Source organism: Lemur catta, chromosome 11 (assembly GCF_020740605.2).
Source record: "Lemur catta isolate mLemCat1 chromosome 11, mLemCat1.pri, whole genome shotgun sequence".
Classification (NCBI taxonomy): Eukaryota; Metazoa; Chordata; class Mammalia; order Primates; family Lemuridae; genus Lemur; species Lemur catta.
In genome coordinates, this window is record NC_059138.1 from 62,460,472 (window position 1) to 62,477,886 (window position 17,415).

At 36.0% G+C, this 17,415-nt stretch overlaps 1 protein-coding gene across 5 annotated transcripts in view; it reads right to left on the bottom strand.

The window, feature by feature from the left end:
- Positions 1-17,415, bottom strand: part of ETV1 (ETS variant transcription factor 1) — an 85,697-nt gene that overhangs the window by 32,407 nt on the left and 35,875 nt on the right. For all 5 annotated transcript variants that reach the window (XM_045564056.1, XM_045564055.1, XM_045564057.1 and 2 more), the window contains 2 exons: positions 6,202-6,331; positions 3,386-3,574 (listed from right to left, as the gene is read on the bottom strand). In XM_045564056.1, coding sequence (XP_045420012.1) covers positions 3,386-3,574; positions 6,202-6,331 — 319 coding nt within the window. The remainder of the gene's footprint in view (positions 1-3,385; positions 3,575-6,201; positions 6,332-17,415) is intronic.

Here is a 17,415-nt window from a genome sequence, read left to right on the forward strand (position 1 = left end):
ATAAAACTGGATATTATAGGATATTAAATACAAGCCAGTTTGAAAAAAAAACAAAACAAAACACTTCTTTACTGTCAATCAGTAACACAAACCATACTGGCTTCCAATAGCTTGAAACAAAATATCAGGTTAATAAAAATAAGCATAAATATATGGCTGACATCCAAAGATGAAAATAACATGTATGTGGTGCGTAGATTTGGGGCAAGTCAAGCTGTTAGGTCAAGAGGAAGTTCTGAGGCCTGAGCAGATGGCTGAAAGGAAGTCCTATGCTCTGTTGTTCTTGGTTATACTATGTAACGATTAGCTAATCACATCGTTTTGTTCTGTATTTCTCATCCATAATATCATTGACCCACCACAAAGATGTGGATTAATTAAAGATTTAAAAGTGCTCTAAAAATGCCCCAGGAGTGCTTAAAAATAACCTATAAAACATTTCTATGAGCAAATATAAGCTTATTACACCCCCACCCCCACTAAAAGCATTCCTAAGACTTTAATTCAGAAAGTTAGCATTTAATTTCAGTAATGTTCAATGAAAATAAGGTAAAAGCTAAAGAATGGCAAAGCGATTCCTTTAGCATTTCTGAGAACACTCCATCCTGTGATTTAACTCTAGCCTCGCTGGTGGTCACGGGAAGCGCTGAAATTCCACCTACACCTGCAGAAAACAAACTGAGAACGCGGCTATGGCAAAACAGGCTGACTGGCACCGCATTCATTTCCCTTCTCTTGCTTATTTCATTAGCCAAAAAAAGAAACAGAAATTATCATTAAGAACTGTCAAGGAGTGAATCAGAAAATCGTAACTTGAAGTTAAAATAAGAAACTGGCTCACTCGTGAATCCTTAAAAGGAAGTTAATAATACTTGTACTGAAAGCTTTGTAAGGAATCAAGCCATTTGTTTTCACGAGTCGACCTGACTCCAGTTGGTGCCTGCTGGGGACACGTATGTGTGAAGCACACACACTTGCCAGGGAGCTGCACGCTTCGGGTGCCATTCTTAGGAGCCACTGACCAATAGTGAAGAGAAAGGGATTCAAGAAACTTCTGGAAGAGAATTACAGGGTAAAGGGAGCATGCCGATGAGCTCTTAGATAAAGAGAAACGGGGTATAAGTGGTGGAAACACGGAGAAAAAGAGACAGGGCTCCTGCACGGTGGGTTGAGGGCAAAGTGCCAAAGGGCTGGCCCGAGGAGCGGAGTGGGGCTGCGGAGAGGAAGCAGGGTGCGGGCCAGTTGGCCACAACGCATTCCCAGAGTGAAGTGGGGTGCCTGGGCTGGAGGGGACATTCTGGAGAAAAGATCTGTTCCCAGAGCAAATTTGCCATTTATAACTGAGGGACTGTCATTTGTTGGCCAGAGCCCTCTAAGAAATCCTCCTCAGAAACATACGGCTCCAGAGATTTTCCTGGGACTGGCCAGCTGGTACTGTCCTCAAAACTCAGTCGGGGGGCAGTGGGAAAAGACCCCGAGCTTCCCTCTTGGAGTTCCGGGCCGGCTGTTCTCAGTCTCAAATATTTGACCTCAAGTAGAGAAACTAAAATGGATTTGGCTAGAGCATTTCAAGTTAGGTCACCTAAAAACAGGCACACTGCTTATTCAGCAGTCCCCTTCCCTAAGAAACAGCTCGTCTGCGCCCAGAGGAAACTACACGATCTATAATGCTGGCACTCATGTGAAGAGTGAGAGACGCAGTTATCAAGAACGCTGGAGAGGTACCAGAAGTGGACAAACCAAAACTTGTTTTTCTGTTCACACTCTTTTTCTCTTTTAGCCCTGCACAATGTGCATCTGTTGAATGGCCCACCCTGCAATAAGAGTTCTTTCATCTGTATTTACGAAACTGTTTACACAGATGCACATACCATCACACTCTGACAAAGTCTCAAGTCTACGGGGTGAGAAGAAAAAGATACCAGGAAGCATTTAATAACTACAGCACAGGAGGACTTAAGTGATGGAAACAAAGGTAGAAATGATACGGCTTAGTATTGTGAAGAATGCTTTCATCTCATCCCTTTATACCAAAATAAGTCACTGAATTTGAGATTGAGTCTCATGAAAAAAACCTACAAAAAGAGGATTTGAGTGCTTTCTTATTTTCAGAAAGTTACCAGTGGCACAACTTCTGCTTTCCTCTGCTGATCTAGAAGATTCCTTTGGCTCAGTTATTTTTACATGGTGTGTCAGAGCCACTTTTCACTGGCTTATTGTTAAATTTGCAGGTATTTTTTGAGCCAATTGTTAAACACGGCCATTATTAAGAATTAAGTTATATAAATTAAAAATCAAAAATATGTTAAAAACAAAGGCAATAAAAACTCAAAACTCATCACTTCCTGATTACTGCACTGTACTGTACTACTAATTATGCACTTGAGGTTATTTATGTCTACTGTATCTGAATGACAGAAATACTACACTCTAGTGCACTATTGCATATCTCTTTGCAACTCCACATTCAGGGGTGTCACAGAGATAGCTCATAGTCAGCTATGGGGGCAATATTTATATCACAGACTCAGCAAACGCGACAGATAAGGCCTTTTTGTTTTTCTCCCATACAAGTCTGTTAAACATTTGCCAGTGCACCACTGGTTATGTAGAAGTACAAAGTAGAAGGAAGGAGGAATGCTGTATATAATCAACCTTTGTTTTAAGTTGTATATTAAGGTAGTATCTCAGGACCTCTAAAGATCTTCCAGTATTTTATTTAAATATGAATCTCTTCATCTCTAGGAGTCACGAATTACACACCACAGCGTTCTCCCTAGCTCTATGTTCTGGTTCTTGTCTTGCTCCTTTCTAAATGAAACTAATTCAGTCTCTATCTCTTTAACTGTATATTCACAGTGTTCAGGGTCATATGTCTACTGACATTAAATATTCATCACTTGGAAGGGATGGTAAATAGTTTTAATCAAATAAATTCTATTCTGCAAAACTATGTACAGCTAAACCATTCAATATAAGGTAAGGAACCTAATTCCATAAGCCACCTACTAAAATTAGTCTCAACTTTATAGAACAAGTACACGCATATGCTCATAAAAATGGGATGATCTGATTTAAAGTTTAAGTGAAGCAATTTAATTCAGGCAAAGCAAAAGGGACATGTTCAAATGTCAGTAGATAGATTAATTTTCCATTTTAGCAACCAATTTAAATGTTTATAAAAGGAATGTTTATAAATGACCTTCTCCACAAATTATTTATAAGTATAGATAGAGCAAGCTCTTTCTAAAAATAGTTTGCACAGATGTGCAAAATTAATACGCTCGCTCACCTTAAATCTCCTATAGGTCTTCAGAATTGGTAATAGCAATTTCTTCCCAGAGTGCTAAAAACATTTTTTATGAAACTGGTATCTGCAGATTACCTGTGGTCCATGGGGTAGCTGCTGTCTGGTATGGACTGCGATGGGGGGAGGTGAGCTGGGAAGGCCCGATCAGGTTTCGGAGTGTGAGTTGAGTTTGGAGATGCATGATGTAGTGGAGACACTGGAGTACTGGATGGTGTGGGGGGATTGGAGGGCCTCATTCCCACTTGTGGCTTCTGATCATAGGCACTACCAAGGCAACAAAAGAAAAGAGAACATCTGTTTCTTTGGTGCAACTAAAAAAGAAAAATTTCCAATCGAAGGAAAGAAAAAATATTTTAAGTCAAAAAGAAGTTAAAATTTTGTGTTTTTTTTTTTTAATTCCAGAACATGTACACTTCAAAATCACCACACCCTTAAACAGAAAATAGAATAATTAATACACAATCTTGTAAGGGCACAAATATAAAATGTACCTAATATATATTCAAACAACTTAGTATAGGGAAAATCACTGTCAACAAATGCAGCGGTATTATTTCTATCTATTCCTGATGTATCTCTTTGAGAAAATTTGACAGATCTTTCTTAAATCATTAAATAATTCTGACATTATAATTCCTCTATATTCCATAAGATTTTATAACAAGAACTAATATCAGCTTAATAACATGGAGACTATACCTGGCTTGCTTTTATTTGTGGTAGAATTTTAAGAAGGCAATGCTTTTACTTTATTTTCATTGTATTATATTAAATAAATGATGCTTGGCATTAACTTCCTCACATGGGATAATGAAGATTAATGACGTAAATTAAAATGTCTGTGACATATTTAAATTATACTTTCTTGGAGTATAAGAATGAATACAAAATAATGTTATTAAGAATAAAATCCTATTAAAGTCTAACTTCTAAACACAATTACAAAAGAATAAAATAAGTACAGTTGATCTTATATTATGAATTTAAATCATATTCCTTTGTGAAGCTTTCAGAAATGTGATTTCTCTAATTTTTGTAATTAATAATTTACAAAAACCAACTTTTATTTACATTTCTGAGCAACAGGACATTTCTAGGTTAAAATGTTGCATTTCCTTTTAAAAGAAAACAACTTTCATCAATATACATTTTTTTCACTAAAAGGAAACATTTATTTTTGAATTGATATGTAATAGTTTATTATGTTACACCATCAATAAAACAGAATTATATCCAAGTGAAAAAATAATTTACAGAAGTAAAGCAGTATGTGCTGCATAAGCCTACTCTTGCTTTAAAGCAAAGTCAATGGTACTCATGTAAAGAACCTTAGGTTTGGTTCTACCTATGTTCTTTACCAATATTTCTGAATAAAACCACAGTTCTTTATAAAATGGTTCATCTGACTCACTTCCATGAATGAAGGGAAAAAATGATGCATTTTCTGTCCTATGATATTACTTTTCCCCCATGAAATGTTGTACTAAATTATACTGTTTGTATAGAGATGGAAGTATTAGAATTATTGCATATACCATATATCAGTGTGGGAATTATTGGTCCCCAAGAAGAAACTCAAAATATTCAGGCAATTTCTTCACTGTTAATCTATGGATGGCAGATATGTTATATAAAACAGTGGTGATTTCACAGTCACAATTCTGATCAATGCTGAAATGCAGTAACAATTCTATAACAGATTCAATGCCTCAAATTCCTCAATATGTTAAATACTTGTGCTGTGGATACACAGTATTTGTAAAGAGAAAAGCAAAAATAAAACTAAAATATAAAGTAAAACTCAGATTGATAAATATTGTCTTATCTAACCTCAGTATGCTTTAATAGGTAGCTTCTACAAGAGATCTTTTTTATAAAAGCTTTGCAGTTGTAATTGAGCTGGCTCATGATTGTAGGCTCTGATGAACCTCTCAGAAGAGCAAATATGAAAGATAAGTTTGCAAGAACAAATAGGAATAGAATATCCAAGCCTTGGCCAGCTGCCACCATGACACAATTCTTAATTTCTTGCATCTTATATATCTTGATATAAACAGTGTATGTCGTAAACATATGAGGAAATAGAAGACCCTTTTGGATTATAATGTACTATGAACCTGAATTGATAATAACTTATAAAACAGTGCAAATATTTCTAATCATTTTTAGAAGTTTCCCAACTAACTCCTTCTAAGAACTAAGTTTCTACTATAATTGAGAGTAATAATACTTAATAGACAGAGCCAACTTTTTCTCTATGCAATCAAAGACCAATATGAAAAGTAGCAGCATGCAATTTACTGTGAAGGGTTTTTAATGAACATATATGTTATCAAATTTTCTAACAAATGAACAATGTACTTTTACTACACCACCCTTTATTATCATCAGAAGAACAACTGGCTTTTTAATAGATAATAGCCTCTGCTAAGCCTTATGAAATTGTAGTTTTATTGCACTTGTCCATGAACTCATCTTATAGATCATCGGCAAAGCCTGTCAGATAACTAATGTACTGCTTAGACCTGCCAAATGTTTCATTTTTTTTCCTACAATCTCTCTATCTAAAGTGCATAATGCATTCATTCTAATGGGAACTTTCAAAAGCTGCTTGTGCCAAACAAGACCCCTTTTTCAAGCCCAAGATCCATCACTACTACAGTAGAAAAGCAACTAACGATTTGGATGAAAATTATTGCTTTAAAATGAATCTAAGAGTGTGTGATTGGATGGTAAATGGTTCGTTAGAGTTCTGCTAAATGCATTACCTAATTAGCTTGTTACATAATAAAAATGTAAGTCATACAATTTGACTTGAGATTTTATATTATTCTGGATTTTTTGTTTCAATAAGAACCACCATTTTACATACATACGCCTGGTTGCTTTACCTGACATTGTACAGGCACTTTTCTCCATAGCTGAATTTAAAGGGCTGTTCTTGACTGCAGGCAGAGCCGAGTTCTGAACATGGACTGTGGGGTTCTTTCTTGATCTTCAGTGGTAGGCCATGAAAAGCCACTAGAAAACAAAACAAAAATGCCCACAAAAATTAAGCACAGTTAGGAATTAAGTATATTAATTTATTTTACTCTTCTTGTTTAAAATGTCACTAACATTTCATATTAACTTACATATGTAAGAAAAACCACATTTGATGCATTTCAATGGCAGAAAAGATTCTGGCGGTTCTTTGTATACCCCATTTCTGCTTTTATTGTATAATAAAATACATGCTTGAATTTTCTCTCATTACTTAAAGTGAATCACTTGTCATTTGCTCAGCTGCTATTAACAATGCTAAAAGCTCAGTTCAAGAAAGTAAGTTTGGAAAACATTTCAGGAAGACTTCCAACGACAAAAGCAGAAAAATAAAACTGATTAGCCAAGAATCAAAACAGAAGACCAGAATATGATTTTAAGATTACTGAAAGGAAAATCATAAAGGTTTAATGGAATAACAACTACACTGTGATAATAAAATCCAGGTGCAGGTCTCGAGGTAAGCGATGATACTTTGAGCAAAAAACTCAACATCTTTGAGGCCTGTGATCATATATAATATAGAGATCAGGCCAGGAGTGGTGGCTCACTCCTGTAATCCTAGCACTTTGGGAGGCCAAGGCAGGAGGATCTCTTGAGCCCAAGAGTTCGAGACCAATTTGACCAACATAGAGAGACCCCATCTCTACAACAAATTTAAAAAATTAGTTGGGCATGGTGGTATGCACCTGTAGTCCCACCTAGTCAGGAGGCTGAGGCAGGAGGATCACTTGAGCCCAGGAGTCTGAGGTTGCAATAAGCTATGATGATGCCACTGCACTCTAGGTTGGGTGAGAGAGTGAGACCCTGTCTCAAAAAATAAATTAAGTAAATAGAATAAGATAATATAGAGAATAAAGTACCTACTTAGCAGAACTGGGAAGATGAAATGTGAGAAATATGTGGAAGTTGTTTGTCACATGTAATCCACCATAAAAGAATTATTCCATATCAAATGTTTTTACTTATTTTCTGTGACTTATTGTATGGTTATGCTTCTATTAATTTATGCTTAATATATCACAAAGGTTGTATCATAAAATATGAAGACTAAAAATATGTATATGGGAGAATCATAGATTTAAAACTAATAAATAACATCCTAAATATTTTTTATTCCTCTATATGAAACTAAAAAATACATGTTAGAGATCCTATCAGAATAATGAAAGTTTCAGTATAAATGAGAAATTGGTGTCAAAAAAGTAAAAACAGGCATAAGAATGAATTTTGTTTTTATGTTTTTATGTACAATATCCACAAATATGACTAATCAGGCATAAACATAAAAAAGACATACGTTCTGGAGCTTTATTCTAACTTCTACAAAAACTGGAATTAAAGTACAATATGTGAAGTTTGCATTATATAAAGGAAGATATGACAAGAAAAACTTTGTGGTTTATGATGTCGTTCAATCTTGATGATGCTTTTACAGTATTATAAACCCGTATTAGCTTGAATGCCATATAATTTTTAATACAAAATTTGATATTATGAACTCCTAAGCTTCAGAAAAACAAATACTATTTGTTTCTACATGGCCCTAATTTTGATAGAAGTGTTCAAAGGCACTTAGGAGTCATCTGAAACACCCTGGAAAACAAACTTGCCAAATATGCAAATTTTACTTAAATTAGTGACCTAAGAAAAACTTAAAAAATAATAAAGTAATTACATTGGGTGTTCTGTTTCAAACTATTTTCTTAATGTGATGCATGTATGCGTGTGTACACGTACATGTTTAATATGCCTATTTACAGTTGAGAGAAAAGAAACAGAAACAAAAGAGAAATTATATGTATCTCCATATGTCAGGGATGCTTACGTGCATTAACTTCACTAAATCAAACGTTTATAATTTACTAACTTCTGACAGAAAGACTTAAAAATCTCAAGAATCTAACATGAGAAATTATTTGGACTCTGATTTGTACAAACCAACTATAAGAAGACAACTATGCAATAAATAAGATGTGAATACAAACTTGGCATTAGATAGTTTAAGAAATCATTGTTAATTTTGTTGGATATAATAATGGTAATGGTACAATAAAAAGTTTAATGTTAGAGATTCACAAAGTATTTGCAGATAAAATCATAAGATGCCTGGAATTTTCTTTGAAATACTCTAGAAAAAAATTATGCATGTGGGAAGGTATGAATCAAATTAGAAGACTGCTGAGAAATGTAAAAGGTGATTGGTGGGCAGCTGGGGGTCTATTATATTGTTCTCTTTACATTTATCTATGTCCTAAATTTCCAGGATTAAAAGCTTTTAAAATGGAAAAAAAAAAAACACAAAGGATTTAAAGCAGTATTTTATAAGAAAATTGTCTTCCTGTGTATATTTGTGTGCTCTGTATGTGTGTGTATACTACATCTTATAGTAACACATACTGAATGACACAACCTTTGTAATACATTAACCATGCACATGTGGCTTTTTTTAAACAAATAGTTTTTAACTCTTTGTTACATATTTGAACATACATAGCAAAATGTACTTATCCAAGTTTTAGCACTTTCGATTAAGTATTGGGTTTTACATTTTCTTAAAGAAAAGCAGTAGCAACATACAAGGTATTCAATTTAAACTAACAAGTGATACTATACCTGAGAGATCTGATTGAATTTATATGAATAAAAATTGATAAGACCTCTGTACCTAATAAATAGGCATTATGATGCAAAGTTTATACTGATCAAAAGGTCAGGCATATGAGAGACTATTATGTTTAATATTACTGTATTTTAACTCTTGGGGACCATGAAGTAAGAAAAGATTTATGAACAGGATACCAAAAGCACTAACCATAAAAGTAAAAAATCAACAAGTTAGGCTTCATTGAAATTAAGAACTTCTCTTTTTCAAAAGACACCATTAAAAGAGTGCAAAGTAAGCCACAAGCTACAATAAGATGTTTGTAATAGAAGATTTTGAAAAAGAACTCATATATAACATAATAGGAGTTGCTACAAATCAGTAAGACAAGACAAATGACCCATTTAAAAATGGGCAAAAGACTTGGACAGGTAGGCAGTTTATAAAAGACAATATGCAAATAACAAATGCCAAAACAAACAAATGAACAACAATAACAATAAAAATATATGAAAAGGTATTCAAGATCTTTGCTCATCAGGGATATGCAAATAAAACCATGTGAAATTATCACTATAGATCCATTAGGATGACTAAGCTGCAAAAGACTAACATTATCAAGTTTTGGTGAAGACATAAAGCAATGGGAACTTTTATACATGTTGTTGAGAATACGAACCATTATAACCACTTTAGAAAACTTTTTGGCAGCATCTACCAAAGTAACATAAGTCTACTCTATGATCTATTATTTACACCTTTAGGTATATATCCAAGAAAAAGGTGTTCATATGTTCACCAAAATGTGTGAGAATGTTTGAAGAAGCTTTATTCATGATAGCAAAAACTGGAAAAACTCAACTATTCATCAGTGGGAGACTGGATAAATAAATCATGGTATATGCATATAATGGAATGAACACTATGCAGGAATAACAAGTGCCAATTACCTGCCAATACGTGCAAAAACATAGATGATCTCATAGGTATGAAGTTGAGTAAAGGAAGCCAAACACAAGAAGTATGCAGTGCATGAATTTTGAGAACAGACAAAATTAATTAAGAGTGAAAAAATCTTCTGTTGGTAGAATGAAGTGTAATTTACTGGGAAAAAGCACTAGTAACCTTCCATAGTGCTGGAAATATTTTATATCTGTTCTGGGCGGTGGTTATGTGGATATATACATATGTAAAATTCGTCAAGCCACACACTTAAGATTTTTGCATTATAATGAATGTATATACCAATAAAAAGGTGAAGAAAATCTGAGGGGCATCAATGAAAGCTACACAAATTAAGATATTTGAACATGTCTGGCTTCCTAGTCTAGCATGGACATCTGACAGTGTACTTCAACTTCACAGGAGAAATTATTACAGATGGGTAGGTAAAGCCGAGTAGGGGAGGAATGACAAGTCTGGAGCACCATCAGGAATGGTCGCTAATGTTAACAGTAGCCTCCTATCAAAATGTCCACTAGCATTAACCTAGAAGCAAAAGGCAAGATCCATCTTAATGGCTGTATTGTTTGGAGCTTGACTGTTTTCAGATTGGTCCTATGAGCTTCCTGAAGTGACCTTAGAAGAAAAAGCACATCCTAACCTGCTATAACAAAAATACCATAGACTAGGGTGGTTTATAAACAACAGAAATTTATTCCTTGGTTCTAGAAGATGGGAAATTCACATTAAGGTGCCAGCAGATTTGGTGTCTCATGAGGGCCTATCTCCTGGTTCACAGATGGCCATCTTCTCCCTGTAACCCCACATGGCAGAAGGTGCAAGCAAGCTCTCTGGGGTCTCTTTAATATGAGTGAACGTATAAGGCACTAATCCTATTCATGAGAGCTCCACCCTCATGACCTAATCACTTCCCAAGGGTCCCATGACCAAATATCGTCCCATTGGGGATTAGGTCTCAATATCTGAATTTTGGGGGACATAAAAATTCAGTCTATCTAAGGACATAAGGATTTTCAAAGTGCTATCAGAGGCAAGCTGACCCCTACACACAAGATCCCCAAACCTGGCCCACCGTTAAATTACCCAGGGAGCTTTTGAAAAAACATGGATTCCCAGACCCCATTTGTTACAGGTTGAATTGTGTCCTCTCAAAATTCATATGTTGAAGTTCCTGTACCAGTAGCTTGGTATCTGACCTTATTTGGAAAATTAGTTAAATTAAGATGAGGTTGTTAAGGTTGGCACTAATCAAATATGACTGGTGTTCTTATAAAAAGGGGAAATTTGAATATAGAGACACGCACAGAGGGAGACTGTCACATGAAGATGAAGTCAGAGATAAGGGTAAGGCTTCTACAAGCCAAGCAATGCTGACGATTACTATAATAGGAAACTATCAGAAGCCTGGGGAGAGACAAGGAACAGAGTCTCTCCCACTGCCCTCAGAACCCTGCTGACACCTCCATCTTGGACTTCTAGCCTCTGGAATTGTGAGACAACACATCTCTGCTTTTTAAGCCACCCAGTTTTTGGTACCTTGTTATGGCAGTCCTAGCAAACTAAGATACCACTCACAGAAATTCTGATTTACTAAGGCTGGGATGTATGAGGATTCAGTATCACATAAAAATTTCTAGGTGATTCTCATACTTGGGCAGATTTTGAATCCATTGTGATGCTTGACAACATCTGGCTACAGTGGTTCCTGCATTCAAATAGGTCCAGCATTTGAAAACACTTAAAAAAAAATCTAATAATGTCTTCTTTTCCCTTAGATTCCTGCACTCAAGCATTCTTATTAGTTCTCCAACTTTAGCAGTTTGGAGCTCCCCTAGTCTCTCTATAACATGTTCAATATGTGTGGGCCTCTTAATCATTATGAGCCTTTGAAACTGATTTTTTTTCTAATCATAAGCCAAATAAGTAATCCACTGAATCCAAGTTGGCAAAGACTTTTTTTTTTTTTTTTGCTACATGTGAGGAAAAAGAGAGAAAGCTAACCTAAAGATCTTCAACTTTTTGCACAAGAACCACAGGCTACGTTATTTTCCTCATTTTAACTTTCTTGCTTCCTAGAGACTCTATGTCAAAAAAAAAATGACTTCTTTTATTTATTCTTAAATAAGGCTAGCATAGAGACTCCCATCAGAGAGGGCTGAGTTGAAAACATGTTGGGTATTTCATCACAGGGCTGAGAGTCTGAGTCTACTAACAGGCGGTTTTCCAGTTCATTGGCACAGGCACAAGCGAAAGCAGCACATTCATTTTGTGCAATTTGCTTTACCTTCCCACATGGAGTTGGTGCATGTAAAAGGCTGTTAAGTACTAAATTATTCCTTATCAAATCACCATCATCTGGAGTCATGATCAACACTAATTAAATTACTTTCGCTGAACACGGCTCCAGCCTGCTGCCGAGGCTGCTAGGTACATTTCATTTCACTTACAGTACAGTCCTTGCTGGGTCTGGAACAGAGAACTACAGGCATCTGCATTGTTTGTAGTTTTAATTAAAGTGAATCTTTCCTTCTTCAAGTGTATCAAATCAAGTGAGTTAACTCCTTCATTTCATTTGCAAAGAAATGATAGCTCAAAATGATATTATATCCCTATCCCTGACTTCAGACCATTCAGATAATTTATCTATAAAATCTGCAGTCTTCCTCAGGCATTGCTCAAACATATTTTCCATGGAAACCTTTAAGATCCACAACTCCTCCAGACAATCAGATTTGGGGGAGGAAAGGCAGAAAGCACACTCAAGAGATGTGTCTTGCATTTTTTCTTGGATGGAAGCTTGACCTTTAAAACCACATCTTAAGGCTGACTAATGATGACTGAATTCTTCTAACGGTTAAATTTAAGAGCTCCAAAATACCAAAATACCAGGACTTCAAAAAAATGCACTTACAAAATAAACTGAACCACTTCTTAATTCAAAAGTTTACTTGAGGTTATGGTATTCATCATGAAGTGTTTGTTAAATTATTAACTGTTTTCATTTTAGAACTATGAACTATAGCACATCATCTTGCTTCCATTTTTTGCCACCTATATTTTAGAAAGGGGACACAATCTTGTCACCATCATTCTAGAGCACAGAAATGCCCTTAGCTTTCCAAGAGCAACAATGCTTATAAACAACCACGTCTTTGGTTAAGGGTAGATACAGAATATAGAGTCACGTTTGAATAGCTGAACTATAGATGGAGATAATGAATTTAAAATTTGCTCATAGCAATTTCCCAAAAAAATCATGACACTGGAGCATTATTTGTATCCTTATATTAAGAACAGATCATGATTATTATTAACTGACTGGATGATGTTAGTCCAGAGAATGAGCAATGAAATCTGTGAATCATATGTTTTTGTTTCTATTTCTACAGCGAAGATTATGATATCTTGTTAATTTAAAAATGATAAAATGTTTAACTTTAGATGCCAATTTAACAGACTCTGAGTGAGTTTGGAATCCTAACAGAAAACACTAACTACAATGCTTTTTTAAAAACACCTTCAAATTTACAAAACACTTTACAGTTTTCAAAGAGTCATTACATATTCTATTTGATTCTCATCCTTCAGGACAAGAAAATATATTATCATTCCCATTTTACAAAATGTTTAGTGGCATAAAGAAGCTAAGGGTCATGTCTAACTAAAGACCTAACATTAACTTATAACAGGTTAAGAATTAGAGCCCTGAACTTTTGGTTGTCATTCTTGAACCCTTGAGCATATAATTCAAATTTATTTACAGACACACACTTAAGATTTCCTTCATGCATGAGCACCACTATAACATTATGAGATATATCTTTATCCATTCATTCCTTTGGTAATTAATTCATCTATTATACCCCAGATACTATGCCAGGTCCTGAGAGGGGGAGGGAATATAGAGCTATGGAATGAAGATACACAGTCCTTACCATCAAGGTTCACAGAAGTCCACATAGAGCTCTATTTAGTCTTTTTTAATTCCCTAATAAAGATATTGGCAAGTAGTTTTTAACTTTGATTAATTCATGTGTGTGCAGCACATATATTTGTATATATGACCTTAGTAATATATTCTTAGCACTCACATCTAAGCGAAAACTCTTCTCAGAGCATTCGTGCTTGCTTGCTTTTAGGCATTCTGCCTTCTTTCAATTTATTACTGTGACCAAAAGCATTTAAAAATTCACACCACTCATATTCCACTGAAGGAAAAGCGTTGCTATTCAACATCTAAAGCTTCCTCTACACGCTGATAACCAAAATGTCACAAGTGATGGAAAGGTCTCCTTCTCCATGTGGACAGTGAACATAAATACAGCGATAGGTTGTCTTGGCTCTGACCTTTCACTCTGCTTCCCTCCAACCCTTATCATAAGAGTGAAATCAAGTAGCAATTTCTGGTAGTACAAAACAATTACCCTGGGAAGATAAACACATCACATTTTTAATTCTTCTCTAAACAAAATCATGTCTTTGAATCAAATCTGTAGTTTTAGAGGAAATCTAGCTAGGAATACAGTCTTGACGAGAGTCTCCTTACTTTGATGTTGAGATTTCTGGTCTGTTCAAAAATTCTGTTTAGAATAATCTTCTGCGTGTTGCTCTAGAACAGGGGTTGGCAAATTACAGCTCATGGGCCAAATCCAGCCTACCACCTGTTTTTGTAAATGAAGTTTTAGTAGAACATTCTCCAACCCATTCACTTAGGTATAGTCTAGGGCTACTGTGAGCCATAGTGGCCAAACTGAGTAATGCCACAGACCATAAGACCCGCAAGACCCGATATATTTACCATCCAACCTTTCACAGAGAAAAGTTTGCAGATGCCTGTTCCACAATACAGTCTACAATGAAACAAGGAGAAAGAAAACATGAAAGTGCCTGAATGGAACAGTGACACTTGCTAGTGACAGGAGACAGCTAAACTCGTCACAAAGGACACTTAATTTTAATCTTTTAAAACTCTTTGTTTCCTCTGAGTCTCAAAACCAAAAGTGCACTACCTTCTGTAGCCAACTTTAAAAGGATAAACACAAACTAGTTAATAAAAAGAAGACAAAATTGAGACTCTAAAAAACTACAAATTTATGTGTTTTGAGGAATTTCAAGGCATTTACTTAGACCGGGGTGATGTATAACATGGTGAATTTTTTACACCTATCTAAAAAATATAACCGAGAAAGTGAAAACAAATCATCCTTTGGACACCGAAGTGCTTGTAAAAAATTTTTCACTTGGCTATAGCAGCAATTAAAAAAAAAAAAAAAATCACTGTTAAAAGGAGGGAAAAAAAAAAGTAAGTGGCGTACATAAAGTAGATTATTTAAGACCAGATACAGGCATGGCATGAAAAATGCATGCAGCCTTTTATACAAATATATGTAGTTAGGAATACATTCAGTAGATGAAAAGCATTCACTTTAAGTTAATATCAGTTCAATTTCAGGTGATAAATGGATGGCAATGACCTCAATTAGTGCACAGTTAAATACCAGAAGCAAAGGGGAAGGCTTGTGTACAAATAAAGGCAATAGTGTCACATGCTTTGTAAATCCATCTTCCAAGATACAGAAAAGCAGAGGGCACTTCAGCCGCATCTGAGCCACTCAAAGATTCTTTTCCAGTACATTTACCTCTTCCAAGCCCTCCCCATCCCCACTGTGTACATACACCACTCACACATACACACACCAACATCCATTACTAAAGGGCCTAATCTCAGCCATCAGCAGAGTGCCTTTATGGGGCCATTAAACCATTTCTCTTGTTTACAGTGCCTGAAGAAAGATGTGAATTATGGCTGTGACAAAACAAGTGATAACATTTCTAAACTGCTATCAAAATGCAAACTGAAACACATTTAAGGACAGGGACCCTGATTCGAGTTTTCATGATTTTCCATTATTTGTAAGCATCTGAAAATAACATTCACCTCTAATATTTCTGAGACAGGAATTTAGACCATAGCATAGAAAGCTGGTATTTATTTACTTTTCTTAAAAAATATTCTTTAAGTAAAGCAGCTATTAAAAAAAATAAAAAGACACCACAAAGTTTTTAAAGGAATAGTATCAGTCTGTAGAGATCCCATACCTAGTTTGCCCCTGGAAGTTATTCTGGCAACATCAAAGATGTGACTCTTGCCCCTTTCTATGAACCTCAGGATGTTTTAATTGAAGTGGATATTAGACTTGATCATGTTTTTAGGACTGATCCCGGTGTTTATTCTAGTTTCAGAAACCTTTGTACTGAAGGAATCAGAAGTGGAAGCCCAGTGGGCAAAACAGATTAAAGTGGAGCTACTTTTATGGGGGAAGGCAAAGTCATCAATATGTTCCTACCTGCCCCCTGAAGTAGATCCTTAGCACTTGCAAGGAACTTCCAGAAAAGATTAAAAACCAGCACTGAGTCTCAGAAAAGAGACTCATTTCTCAGGAGAGAATGTCAGAAGAGACTTTTATTCAGCAGTTGGTGGGGGGGATACCAAACTCCTATAAGTGACAGCAACTGCACACTGCACTGCAGGGATTCCTAACTGACTTTCCAGGGCTCTACCTGAATAAAGGAGGGATATAGTTTGAAAAAGTCCGGGAGGTGACCGTGGACTTCACACCCCCATGTAGTAGGAGGTGTCTACAGACCTGGAAAACAGTGCTGAAGACAGAGCTAAAATCAGAAGCCCGGATTCCTCGCGGTCTACAGAGTGGAGCCTTCTGATGGATGCTGTGGCCTCATGAGGCAAAAAGAGACCTAAAAATTCAGTCTATTTACACTGCAGAACACCATCATAACATCTTAATCGAGAGACTAGAATGGATAAGTATTCCAGCTTTGGGTCTCTCTCCTCTCTTCGAAGAACTGGGGGGATACCAAGATGTGGCCAACTCTCACTCCCCCGAAGGTCACTTTTTCCCCAGTCCTAATTTTCTAAATCACAGGTTGCCAACATTTCTGTTTCGTTCACAGAGTAGTTTCAAATAATTTCAATTAGCTGTGAGCGTTAAAAAATCAGCTTCAAAATCTTTTTCTGGCTTACAAACCCAAAAGTTCTGGCATCTCTAGAAAAAACACAAAAGCCAGCAACACCGGGCCCACTTTCCAGCTTGGAAAATCAGTCAGCAATTGGCTGAGCCAGTATCACCTGCTCCGTTGGCCCGGACCTGTGTCTTCCTATCTGCCACTGTCCCCACTGTCCCCATCACTCCACTCCCCATATCATTTGCACTGAATTCACTTGATGCACTTATCTGCTTGGCACAGGAGTACCCCGCCCCTGATCTAAACATAGCTAAGAAATCATCAGTGACTGTGCGTCCACGTGTGGACGTGAATGTGTATGTACACTCCACACACAGGCAGCACCTCTAATTGGCAGAAATAAATATAAAACTTGCATTACACTCACGGGTTAGCTATGCAAGTACTCATTCTCAGGCAACAAGGCATAGTGGCAAAGTTAGCAGGCACTTAAATATGCCTGGTTCCAAAT